At 40.4% G+C, this 23095-nt stretch overlaps 1 protein-coding gene across 2 annotated transcripts in view; it reads left to right on the top strand.

Annotated features, from left to right (window-relative positions):
• The first annotated feature begins 2905 nt into the window (after positions 1-2905).
• Positions 2906-23095, top strand: part of pdgfc (platelet derived growth factor c) — a 56127-nt gene continuing 35937 nt past the window's right edge. For both annotated transcript variants that reach the window (XM_037781053.1, XM_037781051.1), the window contains exon 1: positions 2906-3637. In XM_037781053.1, the coding sequence (XP_037636981.1) occupies positions 3526-3637 (112 nt within the window). In that variant the 5' untranslated portion in view covers positions 2906-3525. The remainder of the gene's footprint in view (positions 3638-23095) is intronic.

Raw genomic sequence — 23095 nt, 5'->3', positions numbered from 1 at the left:
GGGCATTTGTTTGTTTGACAGTTATGTGTCCCGAAAAGGCAAGCAAGTCTAATGGGATTTAGCTGTGAGCTGACGACTATGTGAATTCTCTATAGTATACATTTCCATCTCCAGCCTGCTTGGTGGACACAGAGCCCTCCTGGCTGGCATGTCTCTCCGCGTGTCAGCCGTGACCCCAAAAGATCTGCCTTGTTTCTAATTTCCTCTGTTTATTATATTTCTTTGTATCAAAGCTGCTTCCACGTTTCCCAAGACCACCGTGGAAGCGGCAATCAAATGTGGACAACGAGACAAAATACCCAGCTTTTACAGACAAAACCTCAAGGGGTGAACGAGTATGTGTGTGTGTGTGTGTGTGTATGTATGTGTGTGCGAAAGGGAGAGGGATTCCACAATGTGAAGTGCTGACATCTGCTGCAGGCCCTTGCAGGGCTGGAATGTGATACTCTCCTTTACACAAAGGGCCTTGGCCCTTGCAGCAGGCACAAGAAGACCTCTATATGCCCCTCTCCACGGGGGCAACACACGTATGAAATGACTGTATCAATGCCCCATGCCTTCTTTTCCCAGCCATTAACTCTGATTAAAACCACAAAACCCTCCTCCATACCTTGATGCTGTGGAGACGGCCGCCCTGCGCTCTCTTTGAGGTGGTAGTTTCTGAGCTATGTGAGACTGCATGGGGGTAAATTGCTGCGGCATTGCATCATGTGTCTGGCTCAATGGGTTCAATATGTCTCCGGCTCTCCTCTGATTGTTGTGTCTGTGCTGCAGCAGACTTACCATACAGTGTGTGGGGGATACACTGCTGCTGGATTTTGCCATACAATAGAATGAGAGGGAGCCACATGAAACGCAGTTGATGAGGTACAACAGTGAGCTGGGTTAGAAAGGAAATTGGGAACAGGAGAGAGTATTGTTCTAAGCGGTGTTTCTGCTTTGATATGACAAATTGAGAAGCTCTTAAACATTTCCTTCCACAGAAACATTTAGGCAGAATGCACAACAGCGTGTTGAAGAGTCTGGTGTGGGTACAGATCTATCTTTCATCTCTCTAACGGGGAAAATGAATCGAGGTTTTAAACAATCACTCCGTGGTCACAACAAGCATATTTTCTTATGGAAAGTTTCCTTTTGAACGGTGAAGCTCCTGATGTGAATAGCCACCACGGATTTCATTGTTTAACCTTGTATATGTTATAAATTTGATGGACCATGATGCACTGGGCAAAAAATGTAGGTGGGCCACAAAGGCCACAATGATGTATCCCAATGGAGAGAGTAGGAAAAATATATTTATGAGCGCTAAACAAAGGGAGTAAATGAGAGACACACAATAACAAGTACATGTTTTTCTTTTCCCAAATAGGCCACAACTGAGCTTTGTTTTACACTCACATTAGACAAAACTATCCAGAAAAGTGTTTACATCATATATTATAATATGTTGTATTGTGCAAGGCGTAGAGTGAATTGTTCTACATGGAATATAATACACATCTTCTTATGTTTAGCCTTAAAACTGTTTTTTTTTCTAAGAACAAGTGACAAAATCAGCCACTGATTCATCATCATTTTCTCGCTGATCATTTTGTTTCTAATTTAACAGATTTAAGCAATTTGGGAAAGGTTATACTGAGAAAAAAAAGCAGAATTATGCAAATAACTACAATAGTGTTAGACTTGTAACATGTTTTTTTTGTATAGTGCTCCAAAACTGCTCAGTCGTAGTCATTTAATCGTTTGTGTGTTAAAGGGAAACACCACCTAATTTAAAGGGGACATATCATAAAAAAGTGAGATTTTCATATTTTTTTATTCTAAAGCAGGCTTAAGTGCTATATAAATACTATGAAAGTATCGAAACGCTCAATCCACAGAGAAATACACACAGCTGGTATTCAGAAACTCTGCATTTGAAACAAGCTGTCAGGATTTCTGTCCATTTGTGATGTCACAAATATACAATTTTTAGACCCTTTACGCAGTTTTAAACATAAACATTCTAACTGTGTCCCAATTTATTACTGGTTGCAGTATATATCAATGGCATCAACTGACAGGAAGTACACATGGACCCAAGCTGTTGCCTAGCAATGCAATCCTGTTGCAATTCCATCACAATTCTGTCGAAATGCGCTAAAACGGAGCATTTCAGACAGAGGGTAAATACAGGCATATTCAGGTCGACAGTATGAGGAAAATAAAGGTTTTTTTTTTCAACATTACAGCATCTAAACATGTTCTCGTAGAAACACAAAATACAAGTATGAACCTGAAAATGAGCATAATATGGGTCCTTTAAGAAGTCCAATATGTTATTTCCTTGCTCTAGTGAAGTTCAATCAATATTTGTGAACATGAGCTCCTCTCTCTCAAAGCCAAAGACCAGAGAAGTAAGTCTCCAACTTGTGATGTCATAGGGTATAATGTCTGGAGCTGCTCCATAGACAATGTATGGAGACTTCATATGGAGCAGCTCCACACTTTATACCCTATGGCATCACAAGTTTGAGTTTTAGCACTCTAGTTTTTGGAGAGTGGTTCATGTTTAGTAATAGACTAATAATTAGACCATAGGAATACCATATATCAATTTTGAAAATGGGAGTAGTTCCCCTTTAAAGTTTCTTTTCTATTGTGGAGGAAACAGTCTGCAAAGTTATTTTAAAAGTTATCCAGACTTTTTTCTTCATAACAGACTGGTGCTGAGCTGCTTTACTCTCAGTTATCTGGATACAGGTTTCCTGGAAACGTGTGAAACTGTCTCAACAAGTGGAACTGCATTTGACAATGTGTTACTGAAAGTGTGTGAAGCACCTCATTGGAGCAGGCAGCCACAGCAGCAGCAGCAGCAGCAGCAACGGAACAGTTAACGTGCTGCCGGGGAGTTTCCTCTACTGGGAAGTTGTACTTTATGTATAGCACCTGTTGTGCCGTCAGTTGTGCAGTCTCCAAAAAACCCAACCCCTCAGTCTATCTCAGTCTCCACCAAGTTATGACTCGAGAGCTTCGCCAGACAACAGAACTCATTTCTGGGCACAGACTGTATCAGGTTGCTGCAGAGCTCTTCTAATGCGTAAAAGATCTGCTGGGATTTATTCACACTGAGTCCAAGAAACGCACCGTGGACGCGCGCTTTTAGCCAAAATGCATCGGCGCTCTTCTAATGATCTTTGTACCATAGATGATCCGCCTGCATACGGACGCTTTCACAACTAATTCCAGGATTATCATCACTTAGTATCCAACTTTTTCTCAGAACCAACAGGTGCGCACTGGCTTTACGCAGGTCTCCAAGCTTTGGATGAGGATTTGTCTTGATTTATTGAGACATAAATTTCACTTTTTTCCCAAGAAGGACTGATGATTAAGATTATGTGGATTCTACTCTGCCTGTATCCTCTCCAAATGTGTCCAAAACAGCACTGGTGTCCTGTAAACGACGCATGTGCGTGGTGATCCAAAACCATCACCGTTCAACAGCGTTTTTGTGATCGCCAACCCACCACTCCATCCATCCAAATGATCCTTCCATTAATATTCCTTCTTGCATCGCTTCTCCAACGATATGGCTCGGAAGCTGAATCAAGTCATGTCAGCAAATTTCACCCTCCAAGTGTAAAGGAGCAGAACGGTGAGTTTCTCATTGTGTTATTTGTAATATTTAGAAAAAAAGTTATGGAATTTAACTTTTTCCACACACATAAAGAAATTATTTAAAACAATATTTTTTGATTATTTAAAAAAAAATATTTGTCATTATTTAAAAAAAATATTTTTCATTATTTAAAAAAAAAGTCATTATTTTTAAAAAATATTTTCATTCTTTTAAAACATATGTTTAATTATTTTTTTTTTAAATATTTTTCATTCTTTTAAAAAATATTTTTCATTCTTTTTAAAAATGCACATCTTGCTTGAGTTTAACCTGCAATGAATGAGTTGCATTCAGCTCAAACTGCATTATCCAGGATATAGGAAGTGCAAAATTACCTTTTTACCTTTAAAGCATATACCAGTGTATGTTTAAGGGGGAAAACCCTCTGAAATTCCATGTCCCCCGGGGCAAGTTTTCCCTGTGATCCCAAAAAAAAGGCTCCATTCATGCAGCAGCAGCTCCAGGCTGTATGTAATTTGCTCAGAACTGCACTGAGCTGCACGATCAAATCCACAAATCCAGTTCTGTCAATGTTTTAATGTGACATCCAACATTAGGGCTGAAGTTTGAGTTGCATTAAGTAAATAATTACCCTCCAATTATTTCTTGCCATCATTTGCAATTTGGCAATCACATTCTTTGCTGTTACAGTTTGAGTATGTTGGCAACGAGTGTGTGTGGGCATGGGGCCATATTTCAAACTTGGAATGAAATAATTGATTTTCCAATAATGCACTGACTTATATAGATTGTTTTCTCATCCTGATGGAATTTTCTTTATTCTTTGCTTTTACCTACAAGACACTTAGATACATTATTATACTCTATTAATAGTTAATAAAGCCCATATGTTTAATACTAATGCTTTTTAGATCAGTTGAGAACAACTTTTTGGTTACTATCCTCCTCCAGACCCTTGCTTTGTCTTTTAAACTCTTGAATTCATCAGGAAGACACATCCATTGGACTGTTGGACCACTTTATAAGTTCATGTTAGTAATGGATTTTGGCTCAGATGTCCTACAGCTCTTTTCTAGAAGTTCAATCCATCAGATTGGTCTTCATGATTAATTAAAGAGCTAAAAAGACAAAGCAAGTGCTGTGCATGAGAATTTCCAAAACTTGGAAACTAAAAGATTGTTCTTATAAATGGCTTGTGACTGCATTAGTAAAGCATTGATTAACTATCAAAAAAGCAAGTGCAATAAATAATGAAGCACTTGTATTGGACCGAGGTATTGACAGAGACTTGTACAACAATATAAAGAGACAACAGGACCTCACAGGGTGCAGTTGAAAGCAAACACAACGCCTGTGTCCTGCAGATGTTGCACCGGTCAAACTCCATTCATTACTCAGCCTTCTGTAGCCGGTGGGTTTGACTGGCCTTGTGTGAGGACATGCAGCGCTGACTTCACTACAGTAACAGTCAGGGCTGGGAAATCAGAGCCTCCCTCTGGGATCTCCAGGTTTAATCAGGACGGCTGAGAAAGGAAAACAACAGTGAGGAGAGAGGGGAGGCAGAAGGGGTGGAGGTGGAGGAGGTGGAGGGGGGCAGCGTGGGGTGGAGAGATGTTAAACTGTCAAAGAACTCTTTGAAACAGCGGTCACACGTCAGCTGAGGGCGAAGCTGGCCAGGGCCGGTCTGTAACCTTTGACTGAGAGCTCACCGTTCTGGCGCGCTTGATTGCCGATGCTCTGTGAGACAATTTGATATCGATCTGAGGGAGGGGAGGCAGCCAGACCTGTCTGGCATGTTTAGTAGTAGTTGCAGAGAGAGTTATGGTCCCCGGTCGTATTAAACTTGGCAAGCGGCTGCTGATGACTCCATAAGATATCAGAGGGGGCTGCCTCCCAGTGAGGAGCCAGTGCTGTGTGAAGTAACCATCTGTCACAATAAATAATTCGGACAGAAGTCTCAAAAACACTAACAGGACGGGCATGAACTCTGAAATGTACATTTTGTGTGTTGTGGTCGTAAATAATGTGAACACTTCCTTCCTCCACCACCGAGGGTTATTATGTTACAATAACATGTATCGCATGTGTCATTTTCATGTGTTTGCCACATGGCTATAAGGTTTCATGACTATTAAGAAAAAGCATTGCTAGAAATGACATCTGCAGTCGCACTACAAAAATGCTTTTTATGGTTTTCAGAAGTGAGTTGAAATGTTCCCATCCACCCCAAACACCAACCGCAGTCTGTTTCAACAAGTTATACTTTTCTTTCGCTCATAATTATTTTACAGATGGTGGTATTTGCATTTTAGGATATCAGGCTCATTATTTTCATAATGATTAGTAAAAGGCTCATACAGTCTTCAGTTACAACGCTGTTTCCTAAAAATGACATTTATATACAGCTACTTTGCATCGGCAAATGTGTTTTGTAAGAAACGTAACGCCGTCTGAATCAAGTTTCAGTCTGGGACAAATATTGAAAAAGTCAATGGTGACCCAAATGCAGTAATCTCCATAAAGAGAATCTTCATTCGTATGAAGAATCTGTAGGCAACGGGACAAGATTTTGCAACTGGAAATGTTCTGGTTCCCGTTTGAGGTCTAAGTAGTATTGACCAATTACATCTGAGCAGGTTTTGGTTGTATGCCGGTGAACAGTCCGTGTGGAGAGTAAATGAGGCGGAACATATTGGCCAAAATACAATCTTGGAACCCACCGGCTATCGTCTGATGATGATTTTGCTTTTTATTGGTTTGAAATGAGCTTGTAAACTGGCTACTTGTCAAACAATCCGGTCATACACGTCGTCTCTCAACTCCAACTCCAGTCTTGCATCTCAAGTTGCTAATCGGACTGTAAACTAGAAGTGCACTCGGAGAGCGCAGACATCCGCCAAGGCAGGTTTCATGTACGTCGCTTAGAGGCTTATCCATCGGCAGACTGATAGCTGATGGGATCTGAGATTCTAAATATATTGACCTTTTCACATTTTTAACCGAAAAAAGAATGTGTTTTAGTTGCCTTACAACATATGATGCCAGCCCGTTCTCATTCCCAGGGCGTTGAATATCGAGGCTTTTTCACGACGGTCGGTGTTCTGTACAACCGCACGCGGCACCCTTTAGCGCCGGTATGAAGCGCACCGGTCGTTCCATTCACTATGATGTAAATCCACCCACGGCAACAGTAAACAAAGTGCGACAAAGTGTGCCGGGAGTGTGATGAAGTAGTTTAACAAGCGAAAAAGACACACAGGGCGGGCGGGGAGGTGGATGGGTCCAACAAACAAGTCTTTCATCCAGGAAACCTAACTAGAGTGGTTTTGTTGCCTATTTCTGAAGTGACTTGGTGCTTGGCGTGACAAAGCAGCGGTATGTGACGAGTTGGGATAAGAATGTGTTGCTGATGCAGGACATGAACCACAGACGGCATTTGTAAAAGCATTTACTAGTAGGCCTATGTGAGTGTATTTTGTAGGAGATAGAGTTGTGATTTGTAACAGGATTTATAGTCCGTGTATTTAATACAGTGGCATTTTTAGAGTTCAATTAATGATGTTCTCCCGTCTAAGCAAATAGACTCAGGCATATCACAATAAAGCTGTAGCTGCACCTTGTCTTCAGGCTTATTAACTAACGTATTATAAGCTTGTTTCATTTCTGAGATGGTCTTTGTTCATGCTACAGTGTTTACAGTGTTCCCATTAGGCCGTGATTTGCTGGCAGAGGCGACACTTGTATAACGCTGCACACTCAGCTAAAGATGCATCTCTCTATCGTACAGGTCATCTCAGGGGCCGCCTCATCACATCATCTCTCTTAGTTAAGTGGTCTGTCTTCACTTTCCCGTAGAAGGCCATGTTTCACCCCTATACCTAGCCCACCCATGCGCACAGGCCCAGGTCTTATTAGAAAAATCCGGCTGCAAATATTAGTAGGAGATGCGGATTACCTGCAGATATTCCCACATATCCCCCCTGAGCGCCACAGGAGGAAGGTATGCAATGCGCCAGACCTGCCAATGATCACAGAGGCTGCTGTTCCGCTAAAGATTACGAGATTAGGGGGAGAGGTGGGGTTATAAGGGTCACGGGCCCACGGGGACCATGTGCAGCTTTCCACGTATACATACACGGAGATACAGAGGTGCATTGTGCATTCATTAGATTGTGATGCAGACAAACAAGCAGTTTATAGTGGGGACTTAAAAACAGGAAAGAGAGTGGGTGGCCTTTCAGGTGTACTGTGAAGTGGACATCACCTATTCATTCATTCATAGATGGCTGAGAACACAGCACACTTGAAAGGTTTTGAAGTGGGATTAGTTATTTTGGTCATTCAGGGTTCCGCAAGTAAAAGTCCTGTTCATTTTTAAATGTTATGTGACTGACAGTTGAAGCACTTCTAAGGCTTATGTCTCACTCTTGAAGAGTAGCAACTGCATTGGAAAGTATCTGGTTCTTTCATCAAATGTCAAAGGTACAACTCTGCATACTGTACAGAAAAAACTTCACAGGAGAAGCCAACTATAAACTCCCAAGACGCATTGTGATAAGAACCATCTAATCTAATTCAGCTGTTTAAATGAGTTCAGTTTTGGATTTTGGGTCAATTTTAGATTAACTATTGCAATGACAGAACATTCTGAATTTCTTTCCCTTAGAGATAGTAGCTGACGCTCTTGGGTATTGTTCTATTTAGAGCCACCCTCCACACCAAACTGACAGGAAAAAAAGAAACAAAGTTGAAATTGAAAGAGTTAAACATTATGGCCATAACATAAACCTATTATATTATTAAATTACTCAGGAGACTCACATGTTTCTGTATTGAGGAAACACAGGGGGATATGTTTAAAGAAACAGTGTATAATCACCTGAAACTAAGAATCGTTGTGTTTTGGTTTGCTTAGAATGAGTCATTCATATCTACATAGGGAGCGGGTCCTCTTCACGGAGTCCGCCATGTTTCTACAGTAGCCCAGAACAGACAAACCATCTAGGGAGAGCGTTTCATGTTTTTACGTTGGTCACTGTATAGTTCTCCAACACACTTGTGAAACTGCGGTAACGTGAGCCACAGAGTGTAAAACAGTGGTACCGCCAGCCGCCGTCTGACTTCCGTTGCTCCTAAAGTAGTGTTATTATGGTACCTCTGAGCGAGGTGAACAGCGTCACCACGGTATGCATTCGGCGTCTCATGTTAATGCAGTCTTGGCAAGAGAGGAGTGAGCTAAGGGGTACTCAGTTGGTTGCAATTTGCAACCACACCACTAGATGCCGCTAGATCCTACAGACTGTACCTTTAATAGAAAACTTTCAAATGGGAATGAACAGTGACCAGACTTCACTGGTTTGACACTTTTAGCTCTAAAGTTGTTTGAATCTTTTCTCACACACAAAGTCAAGCACCATTATGTCGCCTCAAATCATATAGTCATGTGTGTTTCTCTCCTTCTCTGTTACCAAATCTGTCGTGACTACCAAACATTGGGATTTATAACTGTAGGTACAAGCCTCTTCAACTGGCTACAAGTGCGGCCAGCTGGCATTCCAGTTTCCACTCTGTTGTTTTAAGTGGTTTCCATAGTGCTTAACTCTGTGTTTTAATTTGAAATTACGATACGCCTCTTAAACCAGTGAAACAAAACTAGCCGCTCTTGGAATCTCCACGCATTCTTTAATACAGGTCAGATGTTTCCTGAGCCTGGGAAAGCTTGTTTCCAGTTAGAAGAGGCTGTACTTTGATGGATATGCTTGAATGAATGAACGCAGCACTCTGCAGTTTATCATTGTAGTGGGCAGTGCAAGAGCAGCCGCGGTATGCTTGGCTGAATTAAAACCATCAGAGGAAACGGACGGGTCGAATGTTCAATGCACTCTGCGCTAAGCAAAGAGAGCAACAATTACACAGAGTATATCACTACCGTGAAAACTACATATAAAGGAGTTTGTCAGGATAGTTAAAATGATTTCTCAATGTATTTTTTTAATTTGAAGAATGGATATAAACAGGTTTCATGGGCCCTTCCATGCTGAAAGTCGCTAAACACATAAGTTCCTGTGTAAACATAAGTAAGTAAGTAAGAAAAAGAAAATCCTGAATCTGCAGTTATGTGATTTTTCCATGATAGCAGCAGTAGAAACCCTCCACCCCTGAATACAGACAGGTCTATGTCTACTGCCGGGAGGAGTTTTTTCCCCTCAACATCTCACTCCAGAGTGGGGGACCCTGGATAACAGTGTCTATGTTTTCCCTGTCAGCACTATTTGAACGTGGAGTGCTGTATTTGGCAAGCAAAGCATGCCACCGCCTGCCTGCTGTTTGTCATTTCAGGCGGTGAGGGCACCGTCTCCCCCGCTTCCTGAAGCAGCCAAGGGACTTTTCAAGGGATGTGGGTCGCAGGTTTAAGCTCTACTGGAGAAGAAATGTTCTCCACAGACACCAGGTCTGTCTGTGCCCGACTGAATCAATGTTAGTGATGTTTTCTTCGCTTATAGTCAATGTTTTGACCAGTGATGGTCTACTGAGAGCAGTATAAGCAGTAATACCGTGGTCTCTAAAAAGTGGATGAGCATGATGCTTTGAATCTGCAATAATAGATTTTTTGACCACTTGGGGGTAGCGTAACAAGCTGTAAACACAAAAGTGTTGACGTGGTCTATTTGTAGTCATGTTTCTGACAACCTGATAATTTTAGGTACTATATTCCCTTTCCTTTTAGATCTGATTTTGGTCTCTATCATAGACTGTATATAAAGATGGACGCCATGACAGCCAAAAGTTAAGCTAAAAATATCTCAATCTCCCCCTGGTGGCTGGCTGCAGTATAGGTCATAAAGCCCACCCCCTCCATGTTAGTGGATGGGACATGGGCCATACTAAAAACTCAAAGTAGGCCTACACATGAAATACATTTTTCCCAAAGATCGTTTGTCATTTTAGGTAGTTCTTAGTATTTTTCTGATAAGTTTGGTTTGACAGCTGCTCTCAGTGAAGTAGTCGCGCCGCCAGAGGCTCGGGAATTGTACGATAGAGGAGATGTAACTTTAACTTTCCATAACTGTCACAAGTAACAGTGAATAGTAAAAGACAATTTGATCATAAATGTATAGTTAGTTGTTGTGTCTTTCTTGCCAAAAAGCTACCGTGGTGCTAATGTAGCAGCTAGTTGACTCACGCTAACAAGCTGCGGCCGTGCTTGGCTTGTGATTGGCATGGGCTTGACCTCGATACCGTGGCTCCAGCGCCTCGATCACTGCTGCACAGACTCTGGCTCCAAATGACATCAAAATTTCAAGATGGTAGCTCCCGTATCCCGGATATTTTGGCTTCACTTCTATACAGTGAGAGGAAGTGGCGACGTGTCGTCCATCTTTATATACAGTCTATGATCTCTACCAAGTCCTGAGGGAAATATCTGGCTCTTTAATTGCTAAATGCGCCACCGTGTTCACCAACTAGTTGCTAACTTTGTTTGGCACTTTTTAGTGCAGAGCAGGTAGTGTACAGTGGGTAACTAAACCAACACAATGAAGCTGTAGAGTGGAATGGAAACTGGGTGATACTTGTCTGTGGGTTCGACACTACAAACAACCACTTTCACATTTAACCCTTTGTTTATATAAAATTATTTATTAGGCCAGCTTTAAAGTGATACTCCAACCAAATCAACCATTTACACTTATGAGAGATTTATCCCATTTAAACTTGAAAAGTGGCTGTGAAACTGCTGTTGAGTAGGGGTCAGTCGGGGTTGCTACTAGCAACAGAATGCCCCACTGAAACCAGCTGCTAACAGATAACAGAATATAATCGTTATTTTTTGTAAATGCATCCACACCCTTATCTCATTATTAGCTACTACTGAAGTGCCCTTACACAAGGCACTTAACCCCAAGCTACTGAGTGGTATCAGAAGTTCATTGAGTGTATTTGCAGCTCCCAGGTGTGTCTGGAACAGTCTGAATAGAAATCAGGGTGTTGGTGAGGAAACGCATTCATGCTGAGCAAACATCGCCTGGATAAATAATGTCTTCAAATAATAACTTTGATGTTTCTCCAAGTTTCTCGTCTTTCAGTTTCTTATCGGTGCAGTTCTGTAGTGGTCTCATTGTCCTGCCTCCATTGACTGCCCTCCAATAAGAAACACAATTTCTGAAATATTACCAGTTTTCAGATAAGGACTGTTACATCATCAGCTTGGCAATATCATTTCAAATGTTTGGCTTTGTCACTGTTTCATTGCCAATGCTACTTCTGAAAGCCACCATTTCATTGGCAGTTTGTAAAGATTTGATATTGCCACATTCTCTCTCAAAACTAAATAAATACAGATAACACTTCTATCATGTTTTTTTTCCTTTATCTACGGGATGAAATGACTCAAATCGAAAAGCAATTTAGCTTCCTTAGCGGAAGGACTTAGTGAATGTTATCAGCTGTTTCTGCACAATGACTCAAGTAGCTCCAGTCTGACCAGCTGGCAGCAAGCAAAGCAGCTACACATGAAGCAGACTGAGTAAAACAAAGCAAAAAGAAAATGAGCAATTGTGAGTCAAGTGCATGCCTCTGAGAGCTCCCAGAGCAGAGAAATGTACAGTTTATAAATTTAGACCTCTAAACACAGTACTGTAAATAGTCCCAGTGCTAACATTGATTCTGTCGGGCAGAGAGAAGTGTCTGCCTGCTGCAGTCTAGTCTAAACATGAAGGGTGGAGTATGTCTGCCTAAAGTCAAGATTACTTGTCAGAGCAAATACCTGTCATTCACTGTGAGTTAGCATTGTTTCCTCAACTCCCTAGGGTTTTTTTTTTTTTTTTTACTGGGCTGATTGTCGTTTTATTAGCAGCTCTGAATGAGGTAAAGAGGACCTAATATGCAAATTGTGTGGTTCATACTTGTATTTTCGGTTTCTACTAGAATATGCTCACATGCTTTTATATTCAAAAAACGTTTTATTTTTTTCTCATACCGGCTGTGCTGCAGCACCTCTTTTCACCTTCTGTCTGAAATGCTCTGTTTGAGCTCCTGCCCCCCCCCGCCCCACCGAAAACCCCAGTCTGCTCTGATTGGTCAGCTGGACCACTCTGTTGTGATTGGTCAACCAAACCAAACTCTTCGAACTCCCCTCCAGCTCTGCTCTAACTAGCTTTTTTTGTGGGCATGCCAAACTAGCCGCTAGGCGGGTATCATGCAAATGTGTTACTTGGTGACATCACCACGTTATGGTAAAAAAAGGCGAGATTTCAATTAAGGCATTTTAGGCAGTTCAGGAGCAGTATTCCTGTGTGGAAAAGTAACTCCCTTTGGCATGGACTTTGGGCTTTGTAACTTTTCAGACCTTTTACATGCACAAAAAAACTATATAACACACTGAAGGAAAGGGGAAAAACGCAAAAGCATAGTAGGTCTCCTTTAAGGAGGATTAAACTTAACTCAAAACAGATCAGAATTGCTATTTCCATTCAAAAAATGAAAAACAGTACAGTAGAGTCACCCTAAATTGAGTAATAATATGGTAACGTATGTGCATTTTGTACTGAAACCCGAGCATGTCAAGGCAAGAAAGTGTAGTTATCTTTTCAGCTAAGTGTATGTATGTATGTATGGAAAAAAAAGGAGCTCTGAAAGATTGTTTGATCTACTGTAAATGCTGGCAACAACAATTATCATTCTTGTTGTCACAAAACTGTAAAACAGAGGCTTCCATTGATAAACCATTCGAGGCTGTGAGGGTTTGAAACGTTGCCAGTATGGCACAGTTTTTATACAGACCTCAGTCGTCCTGTGAGGATTGGTTGTCTTATGGCAACTGGACTGAAAATCTTGGCAGCGAGATGAGTTGACCTTGGGTAACGTCTCTGGAGGGCATGTCTGCATAGCTTGGCAGATGTCATCACCTCCTATCAAAGAGTTTTTTCAAACTGTCCTGTAATGACTCTGCTTCATAGGCATCACCTTGCAGCTGACTGACAGGGAGCTTGACCCAGATCAAGTGCTGAAGAAACCCACAGCTGTGTCTTTTATGATGGAATAAGAGTCTCTTGGCAACACTTTGCAATGAGGCAGAGTTCCTGAATCAAGCACTATATAAGTCAATAGAGAACCGACTGCTAATGAACCCGTGTCTAATGATCTGCACACTGGCCACTTTCTTCCCTGATAAGCTCTATATCAGGTGGTAAATGAAACGTAACCAACAACCAACCATTAAGTCCTTATTGTGTGCATATTAGACACCATTTGTGCTCCATTCTGTTCCTATTTGTAAAGAATATCTACTTTTTAACCTGTAATGCACTATTAGTTCATGAATGACGCCTTCAATAATTGAACAACTTAATAATTATATAAATAAAATCCCTTATAATGCTCCAGACATTCATTCTGCAACTGCATTATGGCAACACATTGTGCAAAGAAAACATTTATTTAACATATTGATTATTGTGACCATGAAATGACCCAAAAGTTATTTCAGTCTGTTCCCGTCGGGACATATTTTCTAATAAAGTAAGCTGTTTATGTTGCATTTCCCCGGGAATTCCACAGAAACCCTGTAGACAATGTAGCCACATCGCTTGGTAGCAGTCTCAGAGGTCATAGTATGCAAACTACGGCATAAACAAACTCAATTGGTCTCACTTTATTATGTCTCCCTCTCCCTCCTCTTCATTATTATATGAGGGATCTAATGTGTGAAACCGAGCTACTGGATTCATCCGATGCAGCAGAGACATTTCACGCTTATCAAGCACCATCATTAATGATGCTAATTTTAGAAAGCAGCAATGAGAGTTACTGATGCTTGAGAAGCCTCATGCAGTTTAGAGCACACACTAGACACCTCAGTGCAGATATGATATTATGCATGTCTAGTCTGAGCAGTTAAAAGGAGAATATAATGAAGATGTGACTGCAGTTACAGCTTTTTACGGACTTCATAACATTGTTGTGCAAATAAAAAGTGTGCACCTGTATTTACAGAATGCATTAGGGTACATTTAATGGAATGGGCTCAGTTAAGCCAAGATAATTAAGCTTAATCAATAACACAATGAATGCCAAAACACATTTGAAACCCCATCTTGTATTCTACACAGTTACTGAATGGAGTTACAGCGTACTGCTGCTCAGGTTTGTGCTCAATCAGACCTTAACACAGGAAGGACTTGCAAGGTAGTACTGATGGTAATCGCTATAAACAGATATCTGCATATGAATGCAGAATCTGAAAGCAATGGGACACGATTTTGGTACCGGAACCATTCTGGTTTCCATTTGTAGCCTGAGTAGTATTGACCTTTCAAATTTGAGCGGACTTTGGTTGCATGCAGGTAAATAATCCGCGTGAGAGCAAAAGAGGCGGAGCGCATTGGCCGAAATGCAATCTCCGAACCCACCGGCTATCGTCAAATGACAGTTTAGCTTTTTATTGGTTTAAAATGAGTTTGTAAGCTGGCTACTTGTGAAACACTGCGGTCGTACATGTCATCTCTTGATTCCAACTCCATCATTCCAACAAAAGCTCATCTTTCAATGAAGAAATACTCTCCAGTTCTGATATAACTGATGCTATTGCAGCATCTACACTAACCTCTTCAGGAGCCACCATTGTTGTTTAGAATGAACAGTCGCTTCTCCGCATCACGTCACACACCTAAGCCACGCCCGTAACTGTAGTAACTCCTCACAGTGCGCTGATTGGTCTGTCGTCTGGCGAACGCGACACAAACACATTACTTGGAGCCTGACAAGGTGGATTTTCGTGTGACATTTGATCCTGCGACTCTTACGTGATCTCGTGACATCGCGAGAATCCAGCTGCCGTGCAAGGTTAATGGTGACTTGCTTGTCAGGTTCAAATGTTGGCTTATTTCTCACTGCATATATTGACACATATTGTTTTGGACTAATGCATTCCTTGTTGAAACTGCACACCCTATACTGTATGTGATTTGATACATGGCAGGTTGCTATATTATACATTTCTAGTAACTGAACACTGGTCTTGTTTGGCTTGCTAGAGTTCATCTACAGTATGCATAGAAAATGTCAAACTTAACCAAATCACTTTTTATTTGCATCCCAGCAGCGCATCATTTTTTCTTGCTTTCAGTTTCCATTACCTAAAAATACTTACAATACTAACTCATAAGTCATGCATGCCCACAGAAATCAACCCACCACTGTGTCTCCTTTATGTGCCATCGGAGGAGAGTGAGAAACGAACCAGAAGCTATTAAATAGAGATGTGAAATATCCCAGCTCTAATGCATTAACTGGGGGGCGGGAGAAGGGTGGGGGGGGGGATAAAAAACACACCTGTCCCAGTAATCATCGGCATAGCTCCGTCCCATGCTGGCTGGATTATGTCACCTAGCACATGGTGAGATGTGATATACGACACTATGCCAGTGGCATACAGAGACGGTAACCCAATCACACAGACTATTTTGAGAATGTATGGCTTTTCCCGAAGCACAAATAGGTTTTCGGTGCAGACTGGATACGCTCTGCCACGGCATGCTTACACTCGGTTCCCCACGGGAGGGTATCCATTTCTACGGCCCAAATGGAATGAAAATGCACATTAGCTATTAGGTCTTATGACCGACTGGAATGATTTTGCCAACTGTGTGTGTGTGCGTGTTTGAGTGTAGCTGTCTATGCGCATTGAACAGGATCTGCAGCAATCTCCATTTAATAAAATAAGAGTGAAATTACCTCATACTCAAGCCAGCTCCTCGGTAATACTGGAAAATGTTTTGTCTTGGAGCTACAGCTTCATACCCTGTTACTGCTGGCGATCTGGAATTGTACTCTACCGTAACACTCACTAAAAAAGGGTAATAGAGGACATACTTGAATACAATTTAATGATTTTTCAAAATGATTTTTTTAAGGGCAGAGGTACATAATATCCTGACACTTGGCTTTGCCTTTTTCTATTCAACTCTCAACTGTTCATTGAGGAAACCGTTGTGGTGAATACAATACAACGTGCAATCTGTAATTTTGTTACAGCGTGAGGAGCTGCTGTCCTTGTACGATGTAAAAACTTGGCAACCCGGACTGATTTACTGGAAGAATGCACTTGATTCATTCAACAGCCCAGTGCCGACTCACGTAGGCTCTTCCAGTAAGTCAGTTCGAGATGTCCAGTTTTTTTTTTTTTACATTTGATTCTCTTGTTACTTGGACATTGACGTCTGAAGTACAGTAGCGACACTCTTTCTACAAGTCCTTGTACTGTGTGCCAGCGCGTACAATGAGTAACTGATTTGTCTCTGCACATGATTCCATGCTAAATGTATCCTATACTTGATGATTAAAAAGGGAATCTGATTCTGGTTGTGGTTGGGTACTTGGTGCAGAGGTGTAGAGAGGAAACGGCTCATTGCCCAGATGTTGCGTGGCTCAGCACCATGTTGAGGAATACAGAATATGACAAATTCAGTCAAGTGGTGAAAACACAGGCAAGTTTTAAAAAGATCTGGAATTACACACAAGCTCAGAACTGGAAGTAATGTGATTTGTGCCAACTGGTTGATAGTTTCTTTTGCCATGGAAGCCCACCACAAATCATCACATCAGCCAGCATAGCAGGAAGTCCTGGGCATGCTGCAAGTTTACTGGATGGTAGGGTGTATTTTGGCTACACTGTTCAGAAACAAATATTATTAAATGAATCTTAATCCTAGAGGCGTTTGGCTAGCTAATAGGCATTTCTCACAGCAGACATTTTGACTTGTCGTAGCAGGAAGGGCACAGGTGTTACTAATAAACTTAATTATGGTTGGACTTCATTTAGGTGTGCCAGTGAGCCGTGCCAATGGGTCAGAATGCACAACACAGGGGACCCACAGTAGAACTGGCATAACGAAATGCTGCGCAGACTTTATTAATGTTATTAATTAGACGTGTGATTGACAAGTGGAAATTTTCACCGTGAGAAAGATCTATTCAGTGTTGACACAACATGGAGTTACAGCTGGAGACGTAGAAACATGAGTGTCTGGAAATCCTAAAAAAAAAGTGTTCAAAAATAATGTGCGTAGGTTCAGGGCCTTTAATCTTGAGTGTAGTTAAAGATAGTGTACTTGGTCTGGAAGGAGTCCAGGTGGTAATTAACATGACATAAACTGGGCAGGTCGCCACTCAAGTCTGTAATGGGCATTAGGAAAAGGAAAATGCTATTTATTGGTGTTATCATTGTGTTTCCAGCCTTGGCACATTTGCTGTATGTTAATGTGTATGTTACACACACGGTTGGTTGCTGTCTTTCTATTCTGTCAGCACTTGTTTTCAGATTTATCTGCCTTAGTCTGGCATAAATCACACGCTAGACATTCGGGGCTGTAATAATGCATCAGTGTACACAGCAGACAACTACCGCTGATTTGTCCAGTTGTGCACACAAACCATTTTTGCACTGGAAAAAAAAGTTTTTGTAAATCTAAATTAGGTGAACTGTCACATCTCCAGCCGTCGGTCCACAGGATGCACTTGGTCCATACAGGGACTTGATCCAGCAACCCTCAGATTTACAAGCCAAGTCCATATGAACTAACCTACCGCCGCACCATTTTTTGCACTGGAAAAAAAAGTTTTTTCTTGTAATAAGTAAAAAAATCTGCCAATGGAACAAGTGGAAATTCACTTAGTAAGATTTCTTGAAATAAGATGTAATATTTAGGCCTGTCATGATAAAAAGAGATCTTGAAATGAGCTGGGAAAACTTGTTTGGAGCTGTATTTCACTAGTATTAGGAAGTGTTGCATGTCATAATGAGTGTAATGAATGAATATTCAAGATGCATTGTCTAAAAGCAAGTCTCTATATCTCTCTGAAATGTTACTTGTCATATGATTGTGCCTTATATTAAGTGTTATGAAATATTTCAGCCCAGTCGCACAGCAGTTTGTGAAATATTCATGAAATGTAATGTAATTTCAAAGATTTTGCATTTTTGTAGATACTCAAACATTAAAAAAAAAAAAATCAAGGAAAAGGCCTGATAGTAATGTTCACAATGTTTGTTTAACAGTTGGTCCGTGAGAAGTGCAGTACAAACATGCAATGATGCAATTAATGCTCACATTAAATAAATATTATATAGAGTTATGCAGATTATTTTGCAGAATAGCACTTTGAAGCTATATGAAACAGAGTGACCAGAATGTTAAACACTATACTGTCTCTCTTCATATCTTTCTAAGACTTTTTTCTCACTCCATTCTTCTTCACAGGAAAGATTGTGTGATAACAGCTTGAAAGAACGCCTTCTGAATGAGTAATGCTGAGAGAGAGACAGACTCTGTCAGACAGGTTACCAACCGGTTAGCAGAAAAGGTGTTAAGCCCCCTCTCTCCCCCGCCTCCTTTTTTTCTTTCCCTCCATATCTTACATCTGTTCAGCTGCCTCTAATTAGGGCTTTTACAGACGACAGCATTAAAATGGCCCCGGAACCACGCCAACTAATGAGATGCCATTGACAAGGCAGATCTTTCATGCACAACTCCGTTTGTCAAAATCTATCTTTCATTTTGTGCCTTGACAGCCAGCGTTTGTTCAACACTTTGTCTGCCTTCACACCTGTTGACAGGCCTTAGCTGAGATGTAAAGCGGGTCACTGAGTTGGCTTGTTTTTTGGCGTAGTTTGCAGCATCGGATGCTCGCGGTGATGGATTTTCTCAGGCAGATCATTGACATGTTTGCATGACATGAAGCATTTTTCACCACTCTGTTGCTGCCAGTATTTCTATTACGCCGAACAGAGTCAATCCATCGCTCTGCTCTTATAAAGCCTTTTTGTTATGAGAACATGAACCCACATCAGTTCAGTAGCTACATATCATGCATTGCTTTTTACATGCCATTACATTTCAAAGAGAGCACTGAAGCACACTGAAATTCCAAAACAAGCAATTTTGTGACCAAGTCTATTTTCCAAAAATATAAATTATAATAACGAGACCATAACTTGAATTCACAATAATGTGGTCTTGCATCGTCAAACATGCTCATTAAAAATGTAGATAACTACAATTTTGGAATGCATTAAAAATGATTGATAGTGAAAATAATCAAATAAATGATGATACATTAAAGACCACCTTATGATAAATATAATTTGTAGGAGATAGTTGTTTTTGGGGTACATGAAAAAGACAATAGTCATCATTCACTGCCAAATATGGGCTATTATTATTATTATTTCAGGGCTGTGGCTATAATAACCCTTTACTCTTTACTCTTTATATATACACCTATTGTTTCATGTATTTATGTACATAACAGTCCTGTCTATTATTTACCTTCAGTCCAGCTTTGTTGTCCTTGTTCCTAGCTGTTATTTCTATTTCTGTGTAAGTATATCAAGACAGATGCAAAAAAAAAAATAACAACAAAACAAAGTCAAATTTCTTGTATGTGCACACGCACTTGGTAAATAAATCTGATTCTGATACTACCTCCAGTGTTGTTACTAGGAGGAGTAATATCAATATTTCATAGATTTAAGTCAAGTCAATTTTATAACCCAATATCACACATCACAAATTTGCATCATGGAGCTTTACAATCTATACAGGATATGACACCCTCTGTCCTTTATGACCCTGATGTGGGAAAACTTAACCAAAGAAAAAGAAAAAAATGAACATGGAAAAATGGACACAAATGAGTCATCTTAACTTGAAGAAGTGCTTATAATTGAAACAAATAACAATATTGTAGCTATTAGGTGATAAGTGATCAGTTCTCATCTGGTCACTGGTTGCAAAATATCGTAATACTAGCATTAATTAAAGCATTAACAAAGTGGTATTGTAAACAAAGAAGCATTAATAATGAGCAAATGTGTCAGCTAATTATGGTTAATGGACCTTTTTTCCCAGCAGACATTGTGGCTTGTTATAGCATGAGCAGCACAGGTGTAATTGATGACATTGAAACTGACTAACATCGTTAGTGAAATTTGTTTCAGCTGTGCTTCTCCTGCTGTGACAAGCAAAAATAAACTGAACAAAACAAAACCAGGTGACCGGCGGTTAGATGTAGCAGCTAAGACACGACACTATGTACATAAGACAACTTTGGATTTACTCACTAGCCGCCTGCCCTCACCTCAGGCTTCAGTTGTCAAACTAAAACATCCCAGACTGGAGACCAAAATGTGTAACACTGATGTAACATGTTAATGTCTAGCCGTCCAACACTGACTGTACTGTACGCATATTAGATAAAGTCTTAGAAGACTATTTAGCATGTTGTTGTTGGTAGTGAGTGATTGGATGAAATCAAAAACTCAGGAGCGATTAATTATGCAATAATTGCATGGTTTTCTTGCCCACTTGGGGACAGTGCAGCAAGCTGTAAACACAACACAGATATAGGGCCTATCATCCATTATACAACTGATAAGACATCCAGTCAATACAGAGCAACATTATAATTTATTTTGAATCATGTTTCTCACTACTTAGGGGTGAGAATCGGACGGGCAAAAGTGACCAAAATGAAAAATGTACCATACTTTGTCCTGACTTTGTTTATGAAATTCAATCTTTAATATTAAAACTTCATAAACATGTGGATGACAATATACTTAATGACCAATATTTTGACGTTTATTGAAATATATATTTATTTCTCTTTTCTTACACTTACACTTTGGCCCCAAATAGCTCAGTGTTTTCAATGATAGGCCTTTTGGTTTTTGATTAATAACTCTGAATTGGTTTAGACTTCACATGTGCCCTTTTGGCAGTATAAAGAGCTCACCACAAGCTTTCATTTGATATATGAAACTAATTGTTGGGCAAAAAATGTCACTTACTCCCCTCTGGTTCTCATCACTCATAATGTAAGTCCAATATTCACTCTCCTTTAATCTCTGTTTTGGTCTCCACCATCTCCTGAGGGAAATATCTGGCTCTTCAGCTGCTAAATGCTCCACCAATGTTCACCAGCTAGTTTTCTAACTGTGTCTGTCTGCTGTTTGATGCTGGGCAGAGCCCTGAGTTTGTTACTACAAGCGACACCTTTCACATTAGTAATTTGATCCATTTGTCATTTCAACATAATGATTAGAGCAGCTTCCATGCAGGTATAATGCTTATGAATCTGTGAGATTGGTAAATACATATTCAGTCTTGGTGGTCTAGTAGCTTTTCCTGATCAGTCACCAACCAATTCACTAATCATTTGTGATTTATTGGAAACTAACTCTGCAGTTCCTCATATACATGCTAATTAGTGGTGTCTGCTTGTTATTGCTTATTTGCCTTGTGAAGTCTTTGTAAGACGTATTTACCCAAATATCAGCTTTTCAAAGCACTGGAGAGGAAGGAATGTGTTTTGTTACGTTTGTCTGGAAAGTAATTACAGGGCTATTGTTCCTTAAGTGCTGCTTCATGAATATTCATTGTTTCTAAAGATAAAATGAGGCTTTTAGTGGCTGGTTGTGTTCCTCCATTTCTTGTTTATGTTTCTCTGATAACAATCGCATCAAACAGCAGGGTTATGTTTAGAGGCAAATGGACACAGATGATTGAAAGGCGTTTTTTACGAATGCTTGGAGGCCTTTTGTGAGACGGTGGACAGCCGGAGGCTTAATGACCAGTGTAGACAATTAAATAGACAAACTGGGAGCTAAGTGTTTAGCATCTCCATTTATTTGTCATGTCTCAAAACGATTCCCCAGACAGGCACATAAAAATGAGACCCGCTGAATTTGGTGACATCACATTAGTTGTCAGCATTTATTAGTCATGGTGACGCATGTGTGTGTGTAAAGGTCATCGAAGGTAAAAGAAGGGGTTACTAAAGAGACTTAATTAAATCCCCCCTGTTAAATAAGAGACTAATGGTTGGATGAGTTACAATTACATCTATCGAGCAACTGTGTTTTCTCGGCGTGAGTAAGTCATAATCACTTACCTTTTTCAATTACAGCGGCAGGTTTTGCATTTAGTTGGTGGAGGTGTTAATATGGAGCAGGCTTGTTTCAAATGACAAAGTGTTTGCCTTAATTATTGCACCGAATTAGTCAAAACCAGCCGGACAGATAAACTGAAGCACTGAATCCACAGCTTCATCTGAAGTACAATAAGTGAATCAAAGAGTATAACTCCACCTTATACTGTATTTGATAGAACAATAACCGGACTATCGGACTCAATTGCCTTTTCCTTTCTTTTTCCTTGTTTTGTTGTGATTTTATGCTGCACACGGCATGAGTCTGCGGAAGTGAAAGTAGTTGGTTACCTGGCTCTGCAGCCTATCCCTTGCAGCTCTTCATCTAACAGCTCACTGTGTCACTGTGCAACTTCTTGTTCGATTACTCCTTACAATATTTCAAACTAATCCGCTGTCAAAAAATGACAAAAATGACCATTGTCTTGTTTTGTAGAGGCATTTTTGATGAACAATAGCGTTCAGTGTCAAGCTCACTGACAAACA

This window comes from Sebastes umbrosus, chromosome 9 (assembly GCF_015220745.1).
Source record: "Sebastes umbrosus isolate fSebUmb1 chromosome 9, fSebUmb1.pri, whole genome shotgun sequence".
Lineage (NCBI taxonomy): Eukaryota > Metazoa > Chordata > Actinopteri > Perciformes > Sebastidae > Sebastes > Sebastes umbrosus.
Note: the sequence above shows the minus strand (reverse complement) of the source record. Positions and strands in the feature narration are given on the sequence as shown.